We start from the raw sequence: 18,789 nt of genomic DNA, 5'->3' as shown, positions 1-18,789 counted from the left end.
GATGTGTGTGTTTGTGTGTGTGTGATGTGTGTGTATGTGTTTGTGTATATGATGTATGTGTTTGCGTGTGTGATGTGTGTATGTGTTTGTGTGTATATGTGTGTGTTATGTGTTTGTGTGTGTACGATGTGTGTGTATGTTTGTGTATATATGATGTGTGTATGATGTATGTGTATATGTTTGTGTGTGTATGATGTATGTGTATGTGTATGTGTATGTGTTTGTGTATGCATAATGTATGTGTATGTGTTTGTGTGTGTATGATGTGTGTGTATGTGTTTGTGTGTATATGATGTATGTGTATGTGTTTGTGTGTATATGATGTATGTGTATGTGTTTGTGTGTGTATGATGTGTATGTGTTTGTATGTGTATGATGTGTGTATATGTGTTTGTGTGTGTATGATGTGTGTGTATATGTTTGTGCATGTATGATGTGTGTGTGTATCTATGTGCATATGATGTGTGTGTGTATATTTTGTGTGTGTGTGTCTATGTGCATGAGTGTAGGCTCCATTGTATTGATAGGCATGTGTAGAAGTTCGAGGACATTGTTCAGTGCTGGACCTCAGGTTCTGCCTTGTTTGGGGAAGGTCTGTTCACTGCTGCATGCTTCAGGCTGGCTGGCCTTCCAGTTTTTAGGGGTCCTCCTGCTTCTGCCTCTCGTCTCTCCATAGGAGTGCTGAGGTTACAGAAGCACGCTACCACTTTATGTAGGTGCTAGGGATTTGAACTCAGTTCCTCACGCTGGCACAGCAGGTGCTTTACTGTTGAGCCATCTCCCCAGACCTATTGCAGTTTTATAAGTGAGAATTTAACAGCTGGACGTAAGGGAGAGCCATCATGACAGCAGAGATGTGCTAACTCACCTGTTTAGTTAATCACTGGAATAACCAGGTTATTTTCTAGTTAAACAGAATAGCAGTCAGAATCTCTTAAATTGGGGCTAGTGTGTCAGTTAAAGATCGTGACATCACAAAAAGTTGAGAAGATGCAATTTTTCCTGAGACATAAATTTGACTGTAAATCGTATGCTAAGGGCGTCCAACCCTTTGGCTTCATCTGGGCCACAGGGTCATCTGAGAAGTTCACACTTGAGGACTGAAAAATTGAGCTATGGAGTAAAACTGAAAAAAGCCCCATAGCTCTCAAGTCAGCTTATGATTTTTGTCTTGGGCTGAATTCCTAGGCACCCACAGCAAGCATGCATTGGCTGGACCTTCCAAAAAGATGAAATTCGATTCTTGATTTCAAGTCCAAGACATCAGAAAGCTTTGGTGTGGGCAGCCCCAGTCTTTTTGTTTTTCTCCTAAGGCTCCCAGAAGTGTACATGACAGTCAGGTCCTGTTGGCTTCTGAAGGACGCTGTTTGCAGGGTGTGGGAATGTGGTTTCACAGATGGTGCTCTGTTTGGAAGTCAGCTGGGCATCTCACTGTTGTAGCATCTCACCGTGGTGGGATCCTGTTGTCGAGGTGGCTCTGGTGGAGGACATGAAAGTGTTTACCCGAGCCTGGCAGACCTGGCAAGGCAGTAAGAACAAGATTTGGATTCTGGTCACACAACGTGCCATCGCCAAATGGGTGTGTTCCGAGACACACTTGTGAACTCACCTCTTGTCCTTCTCTTTGGGCCACCCCTCTACAGCATAGACCCTGGATTATCATGATCTATGGAATGTGGGCCTGCTGGTGTGTGCTGGGGGCTCCGGGCGTGGTCATGGTCCTTCTCCACACCACCATCGCCTTCTGCGTGGCTCAGTTCCGATCAATGCTCCTCTCCTGGCTGTGTTCTCTGCTTCTACTCTCCACCCTAAGACTGCAAAGTGTGGAGGAAGTTAAGGTAAGTGTCTTCCTCCCGCCCATCTTACCACAGGGATGGGGAAGGCTCCTTGGCTTCTGATCCAGTAACTGCCTCATCCACACACACAAACCTACAGCAGTCCCTCCGCGGTGCTCCACCTAGTGGCCCTCCAGGGTTACTGCAGAACTCAGCTGTGTTCAGCAGTCTAGGATCTGTTGTCTGGGTCCTGTGAGGTTGTCCAGGGTCACCCTTCCTCCCAGTTTGGATGTTCACAGAGGATGGCAGATGTCATGGGACCCAAGGGCTAGAAACAGAGCCATCCCCTCTCTATACATTTAAATATCTGTGTTGAGTGCACTGTTTCTTAGAGACCATTTATCTTCCTTACGATACACAAGGTTAATAATGGTCCCAAGATAGTCAGACAAGTACTTTGATTCTTAGTTGATAGAATAGGGTTATTAATTATATACTCATATAGATAATCACAGAAGCATTTGTATAAAAGGTGAGAAAAGCGCGTTTTTTTTTCTTTTTCTTTTTTTTTTTTGTTTTTTTTGTTTTAAGGTCACAGACCAAACTTTGGAATGGCATCAAGACAGACACGATTGTTTGTCCGTTGTGTGTTTGATGGAGGTGGATGTTGGGCAAGCGGCAGTCTGTACGGCCATTGAGTGACTAGTCATGTATACAACCTGTCAAGTCCTTTGTGGAGTCTTTCCCTGGTTTCGAACCTTGCATGCAGAGTGTTATATTTGGTGTCTAGGGCTGGACCCAAGGTCCCCGACATGCAAGGCACATGCTCTACCACCCGCCAGGCTGCAGCTACCCTGCCTGCTGTGGTCGTCGCCACCGGGATTTGCATGCCAGTCCTTTGTTCTCAACTCTCATTATTGCAACTTCTCTCCTGGGAGAAGCCATGGAGCCCGGGTTCCCCAGCCAGCTCCTGTGTCAGGGGCGGGTGCCATCTTGCCACTAACTCACTTCCCTCTTGTCGCTTCTGCAGAGAAGGTGGTACAAGACAGAGAGCGAGTACTACCTGCTGCAGTTCACGCTCACAGTTCGCTGCCTGTACTACACCAGCTTCAGCCTGGAGCTGTGCCGGCAGCCTCCGTCCGCCCAGCGTGCCTGCTTTTCCTTCCCGTGGCTGCTGACCTATGTCTTCTATTATCCTGTCTTCCACAACGGGCCCATCCTTAACTTCCCGGAGTTCTTCAGACAGGTAGGGTCCTGTGGGGACTGGGCTGGTGTAGGTCCCTACCTCTTAGACTGTGGGATGTGATCCCAAATGGGGTTCACAAAAGTTTGGAAACAGCAAAAGGTTTTTGAATGTCCAATCAAAAACGATCCAGAGTCTAATGGGCACTGGCTGGTATTTTTGGAAGTGGTTGCCTGTCTTGCATTATCATGGACATAGAGTAGAAAATGGCTGAGGTGTGGTTACGGCCATTTTAGAGCATGGCATCCTTCAAGGCCAGAGCAACTCGCTCAGATTTCAGGCTAAACCGAATTATGAGTTGCAGGTTTTGAAGAAACAAAATGGCTTAATTATGGGAAACAAAGACATCTTCCTACACTGTTTCCCAGCATGTGAGTTCCGAGTTAGTATCTTTGGATTGGCTTGTGTTGAAATATTTGACTTTACATTTTTTATTTATGTATTTGCATGCACATGCATATTCGTGTGTGTGTATGTGTGTGTGCACGCGTGCGTGTGTGCATGTGTGTGTGTGTGTGTGTGTGTACGCGCACGCCCGTGTGTGCTTGTGCAGGCATGCATATGCTACAGTACGTGTGTGGAACTCAGAAGGCGCCTGTGGGAAATCAGCGTCTCCTGTCACATTAGAGGAGCCTGACACTGTATTTGGTTTGCGAAGCCTGTGTGTAAGTGCCTCTGCCCACTGAGCCACCTCGAAGGCTCAAATGTTTGATCTGCAAAGCTGCCATTTGATTTGATGACTAGAATTTACTAAAAAAGAAATTAAATAAAATTTGACTACGATTGGGACAGAATTTTCAACAAATTCTGGAATGGTTCTAGAGAAACTCCTGTAGGCCCACCTTGCCGGAGGAATTTTTACTCAAACCCCGGGGTGCGTATGTAAAATAGACATGGAAATCAAGCTTTTGTTATTAACAAATCATAAAAGACACTTACTTGAAAACAATTATTTGATATACATACAATGTTATTATTTATTCAAGATCAAAGCAAATCTGCACAACAGTGAGATGGATTATTTACCTTACACAAAGGATGCAGCCACAGCTGAGCATTTGACAGGACGCGGCACCTAGGCACTTTCAGAGTTGATGGACGTTTTGAATTTGTAGCCATCAGCGCTGAGAAGACTGCTTTGAGTCAGTCAGTGAGGCACCCTACTGTAGCCTAAGACTTGGGGTGTTTGCTGTGCTCATCTGTGACATGTGTGCTGCCGATTGGAGCATGCTCTGTTGTCTGAATAACCTAAGGGTGGATGGTCTCTCCTGGGTGGGACAGAGGCGCCTGGTTCCTAAGTGGCTACAGTGAGTTTCAGGAGCAGTTCCACTGCAGGGGAGGCCGGGGACAGGAAGCTGGATCTGATAATTTCACTTGAGCTCGTAGGGAGAGAACATTGCTTGCTGTTTGGCAGATGGCTCGTTCCCTCCCTTCTTATTCACAGACTGCTTGTGCAGTGGCCCTGACATGGCTTCAGATTGTTCTGGAGGCCATGTGAGAAAGCAAACCGAGTTGAAGCATGTTCCTGGGCGATGGTGTGCTCTCACTCTGCAGGAGCCTGACACCTTCTCTACCCAGCATTCTTGTCTGGATGTCAGGTCAAGCCACGTTTGTCCTTGCACTCCCACTAGTGTACTGAGACATACTTGAAGAATTTAGCTCATGTGTTAGTACTTAAAACAGTGGTTCCCAAGGGATACTGCCTCTCCCAAAGCACAGACATCTTGAAGAGACTATGTACAGGCACACATAAACATGCATGCATATATAACACATGCATGGAACACATGTATAACACACATACCATGACATATCCAGGTGTGCACAGATGTACACACACACAAGGATGCACATGTGTACACATCAATGAATGCTAATACTCACATATAGCACACATGTATACAAATACAACACTCATGCTGGCATGTATGTGGAGCACACCTGTGTATGCACACATACAGCACACAGATACATATATGTAACACATTGCCTTCACTTATATAGCTCACAACATGCATGCACACATACATGCATATGCACATACTCACATATAACCTACGCATACATGCATACACAGAACACAAACATGCATGTACATGTCTGTGAGCACAGGGCCATAGGTGTTACTGTTTCTGGGTCAATATGAAAGATGCCTGGTGAAGAAAAAGGAAGGTTCTTAGAAACTCCTTTTTTATCTTAAAAATTCCACAGTTACTCACTTTATCTAAAAGTCTGTGTTTGCTTTATAGTAATGGCATCAGTCTAAAATTGCCAGGCCTGTCCTTCTCTCTTAAGATGTCCTCCAGTGCCACTGACACTCCTGGCTGTGGTGGATTTGCTGTACAGTTTCTCACACCCATATTGGTTCCCCAGGATCACTCTACGATTATGAAGTGATTTTAGGTTTGCATTTGAGATTGTGTTTTAGATCACAAGTGGCTTTGTGATGGCACATGACCTCAAAGTCTGGTTCCTGGTCCGCAACACCATCAGGGAGTTGAGATGTGAATTCTCAGGCCCCGCCCCAGGCCTATGCCGACCAGGCCTTTGAGTTGGAGCTGAGCACTGTGGCATGCCAGGTTGGCTTCTGCACTTGTGGGAGACTGAGACCCACAGTTCTGTGTCTGTCAGAGGCGTGGGATGAAGGCAGGGCTGGCACAGGATTGGTGGGCTCAGACCTTCCTCATCCTGCCTCTTGGAATTTCCTTGACATCGTGAACTTGGCTTCTTCTCAAATTTCCAGCCAATAACTTTTGAACTAAACCTTGGACCCCCAGATGGATAGTGATCCTTGGAGCCTCAGACTGAAGCCACTCAGAGGAAACAAACTCTTTCCCCAGCTGGGTCATGTGCCCGGGGACCTGCCCAGTGGGACCTGCACTTTGTTGGGATGCAAGTTATTTTCCTATGTCTCTCCTCCTCCTTTCCAACTGCAGCCTTTCAGGTTAGCAGGAACAATAGGTGCACGTAGTCAGGTCCTAGGCCTGGTCTTTGGAAGCAGACTTTGAGGCCGTGGTTCTCCCAAACCCTTAGCCAAGGACTGCTGGTCCGTTGAGCATCAGTCTGGGGAGGGAGGATGGCTGGGCTCACCTTGTCGGGTCAGGGTCTTCTCGGGTTTTACTTCTTTCTTTCTTACCTGTTCCAGCTGCTGAGATTAAGGACTTTGGAAAGGCAAATCAAAACCATCCTCTGTCCTGCCCATGTTTATTAAAGTCATCCCAGAAAAATAAAATGCCCAGTAAGCTGCAGGACATAATAAATACTAAATAAAAAGCCAGGCAGGGTCTGGAAGTGTTGTTCAGTCAGTAGAGCCTTGCTTTGCAAATTCGAGACCTGAGTTCAGACCCCCAGCGTCCACACAAAGGCGGGAATGGTAACGCACAACTGTAATGCCAGGGCTCAGCAGAGTCCCTGGGAGCTCATGGGCTAGCTGGACCAGTGTACACAAAAGGAAACAAAAGACCCCGTATCCAAGGGAAAGGCTGGTGTTGACACCTGAGATTGTCTTCTGACTTCTACCTGTGCTTTGTGGCATGTGATTCCTGCACTCATAGGAACATACACATGCACCTCATACACATTATACACATGTAATAAAAACGCACTCGATTCCTGCACTCACAGGAACTTACACACTCACCCACATGCTCTATTCACACATAAACTAAAAGGGCAGTGATTCCTGCATTCGCCTCGGATGCTGGTGGGTGCTCAAGTCCTCTTTCAGAGGGAGGAGGCTACGAAGGTAATCTTAGAGGAAAAGACGAGGAAGAACTCCGGAGTGCTTGAGTGAATGAGCAAGAAGAGGCTTCACCACCAGGGGGCAGCAGCATCACACGTGGAAATTAACTCACCAGGGACAGGCAGGATCAACGTGGGAATCTGAAACTCCAAGTATTAAAACAAGAGAGGGACACCTCTGCAGAATACAGCTGCTACTCCAATTCTTAGCACACAATTTACACACACGAACTAGAGAAGTGTGGAAGAGGTGTCCTCTATACTCTAAAGCATGTGAAATTTTCATTCATCGAACAAGGAAGATATTCTACCTACTACCCCGCCTCCTTAAAGACCATTTCTGACGTGTGTAGTGTCAGGAACCCAGGCTTCAGCTACTTTCCCGATGTACTCCAGGGAAGTTCTGATGCTGAGCTGCTGTGGGGTGGAGTCTAGCAGGGCCCAGGAGTCTTCCTGGAGCAGATGTGGGGTGAGAGTAGGGGTGAGGGGGCGGGGCAGATGGAGTCTCAGGCTGAGCGATGCATCTTGGGATTTCCCTTACCAAGGTCTGTTTTCCCACCCATTGGAGACAACCCTTGTACAAAGTATGGAGGCAGTGAGCAAGGGCCCTTCAAATCCCTGCTCTGTTTTGGTGAGCGGCCCTTGACGAGTTAGCTTTTCTGTGGGTTTCGAGGGTTCGCAGAGCCAGGATTGTTGTGGGGAGCACGTGGTCCGATGACACACGGATACCATTATGCTCACCATTGCTACTGTTGTGATTAGAACAAGTGGCAAGTTCAGGGGGTGTGTAGGCTAGTGTATCCAGCCTGATGGGCACCCCAGCAGAGGGGTCTGAGCGGTGGCCATCTTTGGCCCCTGAAGACGCCATTGTTGGAAGGGCCATCCGGAGGGACCAGACAATCTCTGCAGGCAGGATGGGCAGGACTGAGAGTGACTGGCAGGAGCAGGGCAAGAGGTAGGTGTTGGCATCTTAGAAACGCCATTGAGAGTCAGGGGGCTCCAGGTCGGGAGACCGCCTGAATGACACTGTTTGTTCTGTAAAGGTCAAATTAGTGTTACGACTTTCCGTTCAGGTTATCTTCAAACCCCAGGAGAGACTAGAGAGCAGATAGAAGCAAAGCCTGTGTGGAAGGCAGGCTGGGAGGAGGATGAGTAAAGACAGACAGTAGTGTTGGGGTTGGTGCTGGAACTTGGTTGTTAGAGTGCTTACCTAGCATTCCTGAGGCCCTGGTTCAATCCCCAGCATCACACTAGGCATGGTGGCTCAGGCCTAGAATCCTGTCATAGGTGGGTGGAGTCATGATGACCAGAAATTTAAGATGAAGGGCTGGGGAGATAGTTCAGTGGGCAATGCGCTTGCTGTGCAAACATGGGAACTTGAGTTTGAATCCCCACAGCACACATAAAAGCTAGGTGTGCCAGTGCACTTATGTAACTCCGGTGCTTGGGGTGGGGGTGGGGCAGGTGAATCTTGGTGCCTGATGGACCAGTGTGATCCTAATAGTTCAAGGTGCAGTGAGAGGCTCTGAGTCAGTCAATCAATCAGGTAAAGAGTGATAGAGGAAGACATTGGATATTGGACTATGGTTTTCATGGGTACACACACACACACACACACACACACACACACACACACAGAGAGAGAGAGAGAGAGAGAGAGAGAGAGAGAGAGAGAGAGAGAGAGATATGCACAATTCAAGACCAACCTTGGCTACATAGTAAGGTTTAGGATATTGATATGAAAAAAGAAAAAAAAAAGACATAATGTTGCCATGCTGACTTAGTATGATAGGAGCCAAAGAGTGTGTCTGATAGGTATAAGGGTCCAGAGCAGAGGTTCTCAACTTATGGGTTGCAACCCCTTTGGAGGGTTGACCCTTTCATAGGGGTCACATATCAGATATCCTGCATATCATATATTTACGTTACAATTAATAACAGTAGCAAAAATACAGTTATGAATTAGCAACTAAATACTTCTATGGTTGGGGTCACCACAACATGAGGAACTCTGTTACAGAGTGGCAGTGTTAGGAAGGTTGAGAACCACTGCACTAGAGGTGCCAGCTGCCCAGATCATCAGCTGCCAGTTTGGTGTACTTCCTGGGAGAGAGTAGTGCACATCACTGGCTCTGATGTGGGTGGCTGTTTGGGGCCAGCCATGCTGGGCTGGAGATAAGAAGCATTTTATGGAGAGTAGTTAGGGACTTGGGCAATACAGAGAGGCCACTCCAACTCTGAAGGAGCATAGGCTGGGTACCTTTGTCCCTGGGCCCTGCAGACAGGAGTTCTGACCTAGGAAAAGCCTTTGCTGCTTTCAGGCATGTATGTATGACTCCCGTGCAAAGGACAAGAACCTTTCATCTCTGACAACTGCCATCTTCAGTCTTCAGAGCATCACTGAAGAAGAAAGACGACATTCCCTTTTATGCAATTTGCATGAAATGAGATTTTAAATCGTAATGCGTTTTAAAGTACACTTGGCAGACGAGCTAATGCATGTTTTTCAATGGAGTCTGAGCTTGAAATCCCACCGTGGCAGCTTCCAACGATCTTAAGGTTGACAGTCCCCTCAGTTGGAAATGCCTCAAATGGAATGCTTTCCACGCCACTCTGAGGGTGAGTGCTGTGAAGCAGCCTGTCCCTCCTGCTGTGAGGCAAGGGACAAATGACTTGCAATAAGAGACTCCACTACACTGAAGTGTAAGTGGACTGTCAGGACTACCAACCTTCCGGAAAGACAAATGTGTGTGCGTGTCATGTGTGTCTGTGTGCACACACATGTGAGTGTGTACATGTGTGTGTGCGTGTACATGCCACGTGTGCTCACATGTTAGTGTGTGCACACATATGAGTGTGTGCACATGTCTGTGTGCACATTATGTGTGTCCATGTGTGCACACATGTGAGTGTGCACATGTGTATGCACGTCATGTGTGTACATGTAGGTGCACACCTGTGTGTACATGTGTGTAGGCATGTCATGTGTGTACTGTGTGTGCTCATGTGTGCACATGTGTGTAGGAGCCAGCACTTTTTCTCTTGCCAGCAGTTTACCATGTAGGATAGGCTGACAATCCACATCTTTGTTGCTCCTATCTCTGCATGCTCAGTTCTGGGACTACAAGTGCATATTACCATGCCTAGCTTTTTTTGTGGATTCTGAGGATCATGTTTGGGCCCTGTTTATTTGACTAGACTTTTACTCACTCAGCCATCTCCCCAGCCCCGAATGAAAGCCTTCCCATTTTCTTCTTTAGATAACAAATTGACAGAGGAGTTGGGTGATCACCCTTTGCCTAGCTGTAGGCGATGCTCTGTCCTTCTGGCAGAGACACAGACATATTCCTCAAAAAAGAGTAGGGAAAGTTTAGTTTGGCTTCCCACAGTGAGGTGACCCCACAGTGTGGTGACTCCACAGTGAGTGAAGTGACCCCCAACAGTGAGGTGATTCCAGTGCGGTAATGCCCACAATGAGGTAACCTCCCACAGTGAGGTGAACCCCCCACAGTGAAGTGACCCCCTCCCCCAGTGACATGACCCCACAATGAGGTAACCTTCCACAGTGAGGTGACCCCACAGCCAGGTAGTGGTGGTGGCTCTCTGACAGCGTTACTCACTCAGGTTGAGCTCCCTAATGTGAAAATCTGGAATCCTGATTTCCAAAGGCTTCTGAACAGTTTCAGATCAGGGATGCGCAGAGGGGACAGAGTCTGAGAGAATATTCAAAACTCAAGATCTGAAGGGCTGGGATCCCCAGTGGTTTAGACATAGAATATCCAGGACACTGGAAACCTCCCATTCAGCATGGGGTCTTCTAGTGCTGCCTGTGGCCAGTGTTCTGTGGCTCCCTGAAAAATGGTGAAGCCACGCCCAGGAATAGCTGCTAGTGATGGCTGCCACACCCAGGAGATGGAGTGGCTGCTGGGGATGGCTGCTAACACTTTAAATGTGTGGGTGCTGGACTTCACCCTCACATCTTGCCATCACCACTGTAACTTTCACCTTATTTTGAGGAAACCAAGACCTAGGGAAGTTGAGAGATTTCTCAGGATCATGTAGCTGTGTGGTTGATGATAGATTCTGGCCTGTTATGCTGAGACACTTTTGTCATCTGAGTATATACTCTTCCTCCTCCTCTTCTCTTCTCTACTTTCTTCTCTTCTTCCTCCTCTTCCTTCCCTCCCTTCCCCTCCCCTTCTTCTTCCTCCTCCCTCCTCCTTCCTCCCCTTCTTCCTCTTTCTTCCTCCTCCCTCCCCCTTCTTCCTCTTTCTTCCTCCTTCCTCCTCCTTCCTCCTCCTTCTTCCTCCTTCCTCCTCCTTCCTTCTCCTTCTCCTCCTTCCTCCCCCTTCTTCCTCTTTCTTTCTTCCTCCTTCCTCCTCCTTCCTCCTCCTTCCTCCTCTTTTTCCCTCCTCCCTCCTCCTCCTTCTTCCTCTTTCTTCCTCCTCCCTCCTCCTCCTTCCTCCTTCTTCTTTCTCCTTCCTCCTCCTTCCTCTTCCTCCCCCCTTCCTCCTCTTTCCTCCTCCTTCTCCTTTTCCCTCTCCTCCTCCTGCTCCTGCTCCTCCTCCTCCTGCTGCTCCTGCTCCTCCTTCTTGGAAAAAGGTAGCCTGACAGACATGCTTAATTCTTCAAGGTCACTCCACTCCATCTCTGGTGTCCTCCTGTTTCTGTTGTTGCCTTACCTGACTAATAACTCAGGCATAAGTCAGGTGGTGGGTGGAAACCAGCAGGCTGAACTGGACCCAAAGGGTTCAGGGGGCAGAGTGTCTGAAGTCCTGGCCCAGCCTGGGTTGTCTCAGGTCAAGGCTTGGTGGCAGGATGCAGAAATTGGTTCTTGGTTCTAGGGTATTGTGTTGGCCTACCTGTTCTTGTTCTGGGGTCATCTTCTGTAACTTTCTTACTCAGGAAAATTGAGGGTTCCCAAGGCAAACAACAATCCCCCCATGCCCTGTCAGTAGAAACAGCAATGATAATTTGTACAAACCTTAACTGAAACATCACAGGAGAGATGCTCTGCACAGCTTGGGGCCAAGCACCATCTGACGCTGCCTTCTCTGTTGTCCCTTCTTTAGATGCAGCAGCCAGAGCTCAGCTCTCTGCAGCACAGCCTCTGCATTCTAGCCAAGGGCCTGGGCCGCCTGCTGTGCTGGTGGTGGCTGGCTGAATTGATGGTACACCTCATGTACATGCATGCCCTCTACAGCAGCATCCCCCTCCTGGAGAGTGTTTCCTGCTGGACCTTAGGTAACCGTGCAAACTACTAAGGTTTTACATGTGTGAGCTGCTTGGTGTGGTTGATGAGGAAAGGCTATGTCATGTGAACTGTGAGTCCTGGAAGAATGACCCCCCCTACTTGGGATGGAATTGGAAGTATGGCTGGACCTGCATCTTCACAAGAGGCCTCATTACACGTAGTGGAAGAGAGCAGAGTTGCTAGCCGGCCCAGGAGGTTGTTGTGTGAGCGGGTGCTCTGAGACCCACAGGCTATACCATTCCTTTGCCTGGTCCCGTCTCTCTCAGACGCGGGTGGGCGGCCTTTGATGGCGCTTACACCTGTCTGGACATCTTCATCTAAAACATGAGGCTTGCCCTTCCAGAACTACTTTGGGGGTTCAGTGAAATGCTGCACCTGTTGGATGGGTCTCACAATATGTCATATAGATAAAGTGGTTCATGTGTGTGCATGGGGTGTGCACATGTCCTGTGGATAGAGTAAGTGGTGCATTGTGTTCGTGGGGTGTGCACATGTCCTGTGAATAGAGTAGATGGTGCATGTGTGTGCATGGGGTGTGTACACGTCCTGTGGATAGAGTAAATGGTGCATGTGTGTGCATGGGGTGTGCACATGTCCTGTGGATAGAGTAAGTGGTGCATGTATGTGCATGGGGTGTGCACATGTCCTGTGGATAGAGTAAGTGGTGCATGTGTGTGCATGGGGTGTGCACATGTCCTGTGGATAGGGTAGATTGTGCATGTGTGTGAGTGGGGTGTGCACATGTCCTGTGGTTAGAGTACGTGATGCATGTGTGTGCACGGGCTGTGCATATATGATCATGCATATGTTTGTCTCCGTTGGTCTCCTTTGCTTGTTGGTGTCTTTATCCTGCCAGCAAGGCAGGATGGGAGTCTTACTTCTCCAGGACAGGCTCCAGGTACAGGATTTATCTGGAGAAAACCATTCATGAAAACCATTGTCTTTCATTCATTTACCCTAACAGCAGAGGCCACACATGTGACCTGGTCTCCATCTTCCCTTTTATGTATCCTGCTCAGTTCCTGTGGGGACCACCTGCTTGGCTGGTCTCTGTCTCTGTCTCTGTCTCTCTGTAGAGATAGTGAACTCTTGAAAGGGAGTTTATTTCACTGATAATGTGTTCTGACATTCTATTTTGCACTACTAAATGTGAACATTTTGGCCAGGAACCAGCCATCTAGCTGAGTCCTTCCAGGGTATGTGTGAGAACCTGCCCTCATACATGCATCTAGGCAGGGAATGGCTGGGTCTTGTGCATATGCAGTCAGACTTACACACTTATACCAAGGCAGTTTTCCATCAGGGTAACATGCTTGTTTTTGCTCCTCTGAACAGGGTTTGCGTTCCCACTGCTTGTGTCTCATTGACACTTGGTTTTGGCGTTTAGTTTAGAAAGTCCGATGAAAGTGAGTTTTACTCATTGCTTCTGCCGAAATGCATGGGGCTGAACGAGGAGGAACCAAAACCCTTTAAACTGTGTGCCAAAAATAAATCTCCCCTCCCTAAGATCTCCCGAAAGCATTCTGTTCATACCTGTGCAAAGGCAAACAGTGTCCCTGGGGAGTGACTTTATCCCCCACTCATTTAGGGTCAGGTCGCTTCACTCACAGCACAGCGTCTAGATGCCCTGTGATCATGTGGCCCATGTGCTAACCATGACAACGGTGACAGCATTGCCTTGAAACGAGTTGTTGCTATTGTGACTTTTTTTTTTTGAGACAGGGTCTCCCTGTGTAACCTTGGTTGATTTGGAACTTGCTTATGTAGAACAGCCTAGCCTTGAACTCACAGCCATCCACCTGCTTCTGCCTCCTGAGTACTGGGATTAAAGGCACGAGTAACCACACCCGACAGATTATGTCATCATTACTTAAGCAGTTTGGGCTTTAAAATGCATTGTTCCCCAGTGGTATCCAATGTTCCCCAGAAGGCCAGAGACAGCACACATAGGGGATGCCTCTTCTCCCCAGGCTGATGTATTTCTTAAGGTTTTGGTGAGTGGAATGTCTTAGGGCCCTCTTAGAGACATACAGCACACAATACCTAGTAACCCCACCAGCATTTTTACAGCCTGAAATCATTCTTTTTCTACTTTATGATGTCCCCGAGAGCATCAGGTACTTGGCCACATATACCTGAGAGGCTGTGGTGCTGGACGAGCAATGCTGCCAGCTGCCGCCCCTTGGCAGGAAGTCTAGAATGACTGGTGCACGCACCCGTGCGGATTACTGGAGTTAGTTCTCTAGAGCTCTTTTCTGCCTGATTTTAGTTTTACTTGTAGCGGAATAGTATTCTGTTGTGTCTATATCCCACATTCTTATTATCGGTTCATCTGTGGAAGGAGGTTTATGTTGTTTCCGTTTCCTGGCTACCGTGAACAGGATGGCTGTGAGCACTGCTGAGTGGCTGTGGGGTAGGGTGTCAGGTCCCTTAGGCATGTGCAAGGGTGCTGGAGCTGGGCCATATGGTAGACTTATTTCCAGTTCCTGAGAATTCTGCGTACTGATTTCCAGAGTGGCCTCCTCAGTAATTTGTGTTCCTCTCCATCTGCAAGGCTTTAAGCAGTCTCTTTAGTAACACGCACGCACGCACACACACACACACACACACACACACACAGACAGGCAGACAGACACACACACACATAGACATACACACATACACAGGGAGATACACATATAGACACACACACATGCACACACACAGACACACACATAGACATACACAGGGAGATACACATATAGACACACATGCACACACACACAGGTACACAGAGAGAGACACACACATACACATACACACAGACACACATATAGACATACACACATATACACATATAGACACACAGACACGCACACATGCACACAGAGAGAGACACACACAGACACACAGACATACACACATACACACGGAGATACACACACACACACACACACAGACACACACACACGTTAAATGTGAAGGTCATCTATCTATTGGAAAGCTGAGAATTTTCACACCCCTTCTCTCTCTGTTTTGAGTCTCACTCCATGCTCCTGTCTCAAACCTCCCTCTGCTTACAGATTTTGCAGCTGGAGGGCACCGAAGTTAGGCCATCTTTTTATCCATGACTAGTGGGGGAGAACAAGCTGCCAGGGCCTCAGGTGTGGCTTTGACGGGTGGACTTAGCTGGGAGCTCTGATTGTCTCCCCTACTTCCTTCTCAACCAAGCCACCCCACCAGATGCTTGGGGATCCGTGAGAGCCTTTCAGAAACCCCATTAGCTGTGATTGCAGATTATGAACCTGTCACTTAAACTCTGTGCACTCAGATGGGATGGGCCTTTCCCTTCTTAGGGATAACTTATATTTGAAGTCTTTCAAATGCATGTCTGTTTATGGAAACGTCTGGAGTTTAAAAACACTGTGAGGAATGCACTGATTGGTAAAAGCGTATTGTAGAAAGGTGTGACCTCATTGGGAAGCAGTGCGTTCCTGACAGCCAGTCAGGTGGATTCTGCTTCCCTTCGCTTCTCAAGCAGACCACACTTCCTTAACCTGGTGCCATGTCTTTTGGTTTCTGCTGTATCTGTCTATCCTTCAGTCTCTCTCCTTGTCTCCGTGCTCCCACACGCTGGGGACGTCTTTGAACACAGCAGGCTTGGCTGCTTTCATTAGCTATTCCTTCAGGGTGGGAGGCTCTTTCCCCTGTCTTTGACCTCTTTGTCATTCCCATTGAGTTTAAATGTCACTTCCCCCTAGAAGCTTCCCTTGTGACCCAAACAGAAACAGCCTCCCTATGCTCCACGAACCCTCCAGGTTCTTAGCACAGGGCTTATCAAACCTGAGGTTTCCTAGATTCTCTGCCTCCCACCACAAGGAGGAACCCCATTGGGCTTCTTCACCACAACACCCCCAGCACCTCCAACAGTAGTCATCCGGTTGGCTCTACACGTGTTTGTTAAGTGTGAGCAGTGCAGTTGGTCAGACACACACCTCTGTTGTTACAAGCAGTTATTCCCAGGCTGGGGAGGGTGCAGCTGCTGTTAGCGTAAGCACCAGGCTCTGAACTCGGATATCCAGCACTCATAAAAAGCCTGATGTGGTTTCCTATGGGGAGAAGTGTTTACAGAGTCCTGAGGATTGCTGGGGCTTGCTAGCCAGCCACTCTAACAAAAGTTGTGGTGAGCTCCAGGTTCAGTGAGAGACCCTGTCTCAGGGATACACTGGATGTCCTCCTCAGACCACTGGATGTCCTCCTCAAACCTCTAGATATGCATGTGTTAGCTTGTGTGCCCCCCTACATGTGTACACACACACACACACACACACACACACACACACACACACACACACACACCATGTGTTCTCAAGCATGTTTGGGGTCTGACCATGTGACGTTTAGTTATAACTTTGCATTTGCAAATTGTTAGCTTGGAAAAACCACTGATTTCATAATTTCAGTGTGTTTACCTACAAGTGAACAAGACGTGGGTTTGATTCCCGGCACTCACACAGTGTCTCACAATCATCTGTAACTCCAGTTCCGGGAAACCAATGTCCTCTTCTGGCTTCCAGGGGCACCAGGCACACATGTGGTATACATACAGCCAATCACACACAAGACTAAAGAAGTACCAGGCGGTGCCTCCAAAGACAGCCATGTCTGCAGTCTTTATGGGTCTGCACAGCCCTGTATATTAGTACACGGTCCACCAAAGCAGTGCTGGGCTCCTATGTCCTCCTGATGGTCCCAACTGGAGGGTTCATCAGAGTGACAATCCTTTGACAAGCAGCCCATTCAAGTAGCACAGCTGCACCTGGAAAGCGATATAACATTTCACCGCTTCCCTGGTAGAGAGAGGGAAAGAGAAGGAAAGAGAGGGGGAGGAGGAGGTATAGAGAGAGCAAGAGAGAGAGAGAAAGGGACTGGAAGAGAGGGAAGGAGGGAAAAGATTATCTGAATTAGTGGTTCAGGGTGCACATACTAGAAATGGCCACTAGGTGGCAGTAGAAGATCGCTAGTCTTTAGAGGAAACATTCTAGAAATCAGGATAAAATTTTTTTAGCCTAATATTTGGCTTCTCTTTAGAAGTTGACAAAGTATATTGGTGTGGTGGTGGTGTGTATAAATGTATGTATATGGATGTTTATGTATGAGTATATGCATGTATGTGTACATGCATGTGTCTGTGTATATGCATGTGAGTGTACAAGCTTATGAGTATGTGTGCATGTGTGTGTGCATGCATGTGTATGAATATATGCACGTCTATGTGTGTGTGTGCATGTGTGCATGTATGCATGTGCCTGTGTGTTTGTGCATATGCATGTGTGTGTATGCATATGCGTGTGTGTGAATGATGTTTCTGTATTTGTTGTTTCTATACTGGACAGGATTCTCATCCCAGCTTTCAAGATGTCCTCATGTTGTGGCTTTAGACTCCTTTTCATGTAATTCCCCAATAAAATTAGGAGTTCTCTAGTACAGTTTTTTTTTTAACTTTCTCAAGCAGAACATAGAGATTTCCACATAGGTTTTTACACAGAGATTGCAGACACGGCTGTCACTGGTTTCAGCAGTGAGACACCCCCAGACCCTTTATTTCTAATCGGGGGCCCTGACATGCCTGTTTTCCTTTGAACACCAGACTCTCCGAGGAAAGCATGAATGGCCGACTGGAGCCATTCCGTGTGACAGAGCCTGGAATCAAGGGGCTCGAAGGAGGCGGCTTATGGCTTTTCTTGAGAGGAGCTAAAAACCCCGTTTCTTGAGGTTGTTGTTAAACAGCGGCTCTTCATAGTGAACGCACGATAGACCCAGGCACACGAGACAGGAGGGGAGGTTGTGAGAAAGAGATTTGGCAGCGTGTTTAAGGGTGGACAAGGGCGTTCAGTTCTCAGTTATGACAAATGGAGTGCCCTGGAGTCTCTTTCAAGGCCTTACGTGTACACGGGTGGGGCGGCATGTACACATGCCTGTCTCCTAAGGGCAAGCAGACCAGGGTTTGGTAACTCAGGATTTGGTATCTGTGTGCCCATCAAAGTGGGATGCCTTCATAAGACGTCCACTTGCTTTTGCTGATTCTGTGGCATCTCGAGGAGAAGGGAGACGTTTGACTGGATAATTGTTTTGGAGAAAACGGGGACACAAATGCTCAGCAGACAGCACAGGGCCCCTTTTCCCTTCCGTCCTTTTGAAATGTTAAACATTTAGAGGCTTGGTGGGATACAGCCGAGAACATTAATTTTTATAAATTCTCTCCTTGGATTAGAATCCTAAGGTTATTTAAAATTAATGCAGTGTGAACATGAAAGTGCTCTGGGGTTTACCACTGAGGAGTGTGACTGCTCAGCTAGGGATGCTCCACGTGGTGGGAAGGAAATGCCGTGGCGCACACTTGCAGGTCCTTGCTACCATCCCCCTTCCCCCAACAGCCCTCAGGATGTCATGCTTTCGTTGGTTGATCCCTAGAGACCTGGGTTACAGATAATTTCTTAGACATATGAAACAGGCAAACCTTCCCTCTAAGCAGAATTAAAATGGATGCCTGAAATTATCAGATGTGCTGGGGAGATGATATTTCCTTTTGTGGAAGAATTCTTGCCTCCTTGAAGGCTACGCAATAGCATCCTTTTCATTTTGCACGTTTTCAGTTCTTTTGCCACAGATTTTGTACATCACCTCTCCTGGGTAAAGCGACTCATCGGCTCCAGTTGAAAATTTACTTTTCAGAGTCTCAGGACACTCGGTTGTGTGCACAACTCTCTTCTTATCCCGCATTGTCTCCTAGTGTA

At 47.7% G+C, this 18,789-nt stretch overlaps 1 protein-coding gene across 1 annotated transcript in view; it reads left to right on the top strand.

The window, feature by feature from the left end:
- Hhat (hedgehog acyltransferase) overlaps nt 1-18,789 on the top strand; it is a 252,931-nt gene that overhangs the window by 49,950 nt on the left and 184,192 nt on the right. Inside the window, exons 5-7 of the mRNA NM_001398579.2 lie at nt 1,644-1,838; nt 2,806-3,021; nt 11,832-12,003. Coding sequence (NP_001385508.1) covers nt 1,644-1,838; nt 2,806-3,021; nt 11,832-12,003 — 583 coding nt within the window. The remainder of the gene's footprint in view (nt 1-1,643; nt 1,839-2,805; nt 3,022-11,831; nt 12,004-18,789) is intronic.

Source organism: Rattus norvegicus, chromosome 13 (assembly GCF_021556685.1).
Source record: "Rattus norvegicus strain SHRSP/BbbUtx chromosome 13, alternate assembly SHRSP_T2T, whole genome shotgun sequence".
Taxonomy (NCBI): Eukaryota; Metazoa; Chordata; class Mammalia; order Rodentia; family Muridae; genus Rattus; species Rattus norvegicus.
Note: the sequence above shows the minus strand (reverse complement) of the source record. Positions and strands in the feature narration are given on the sequence as shown.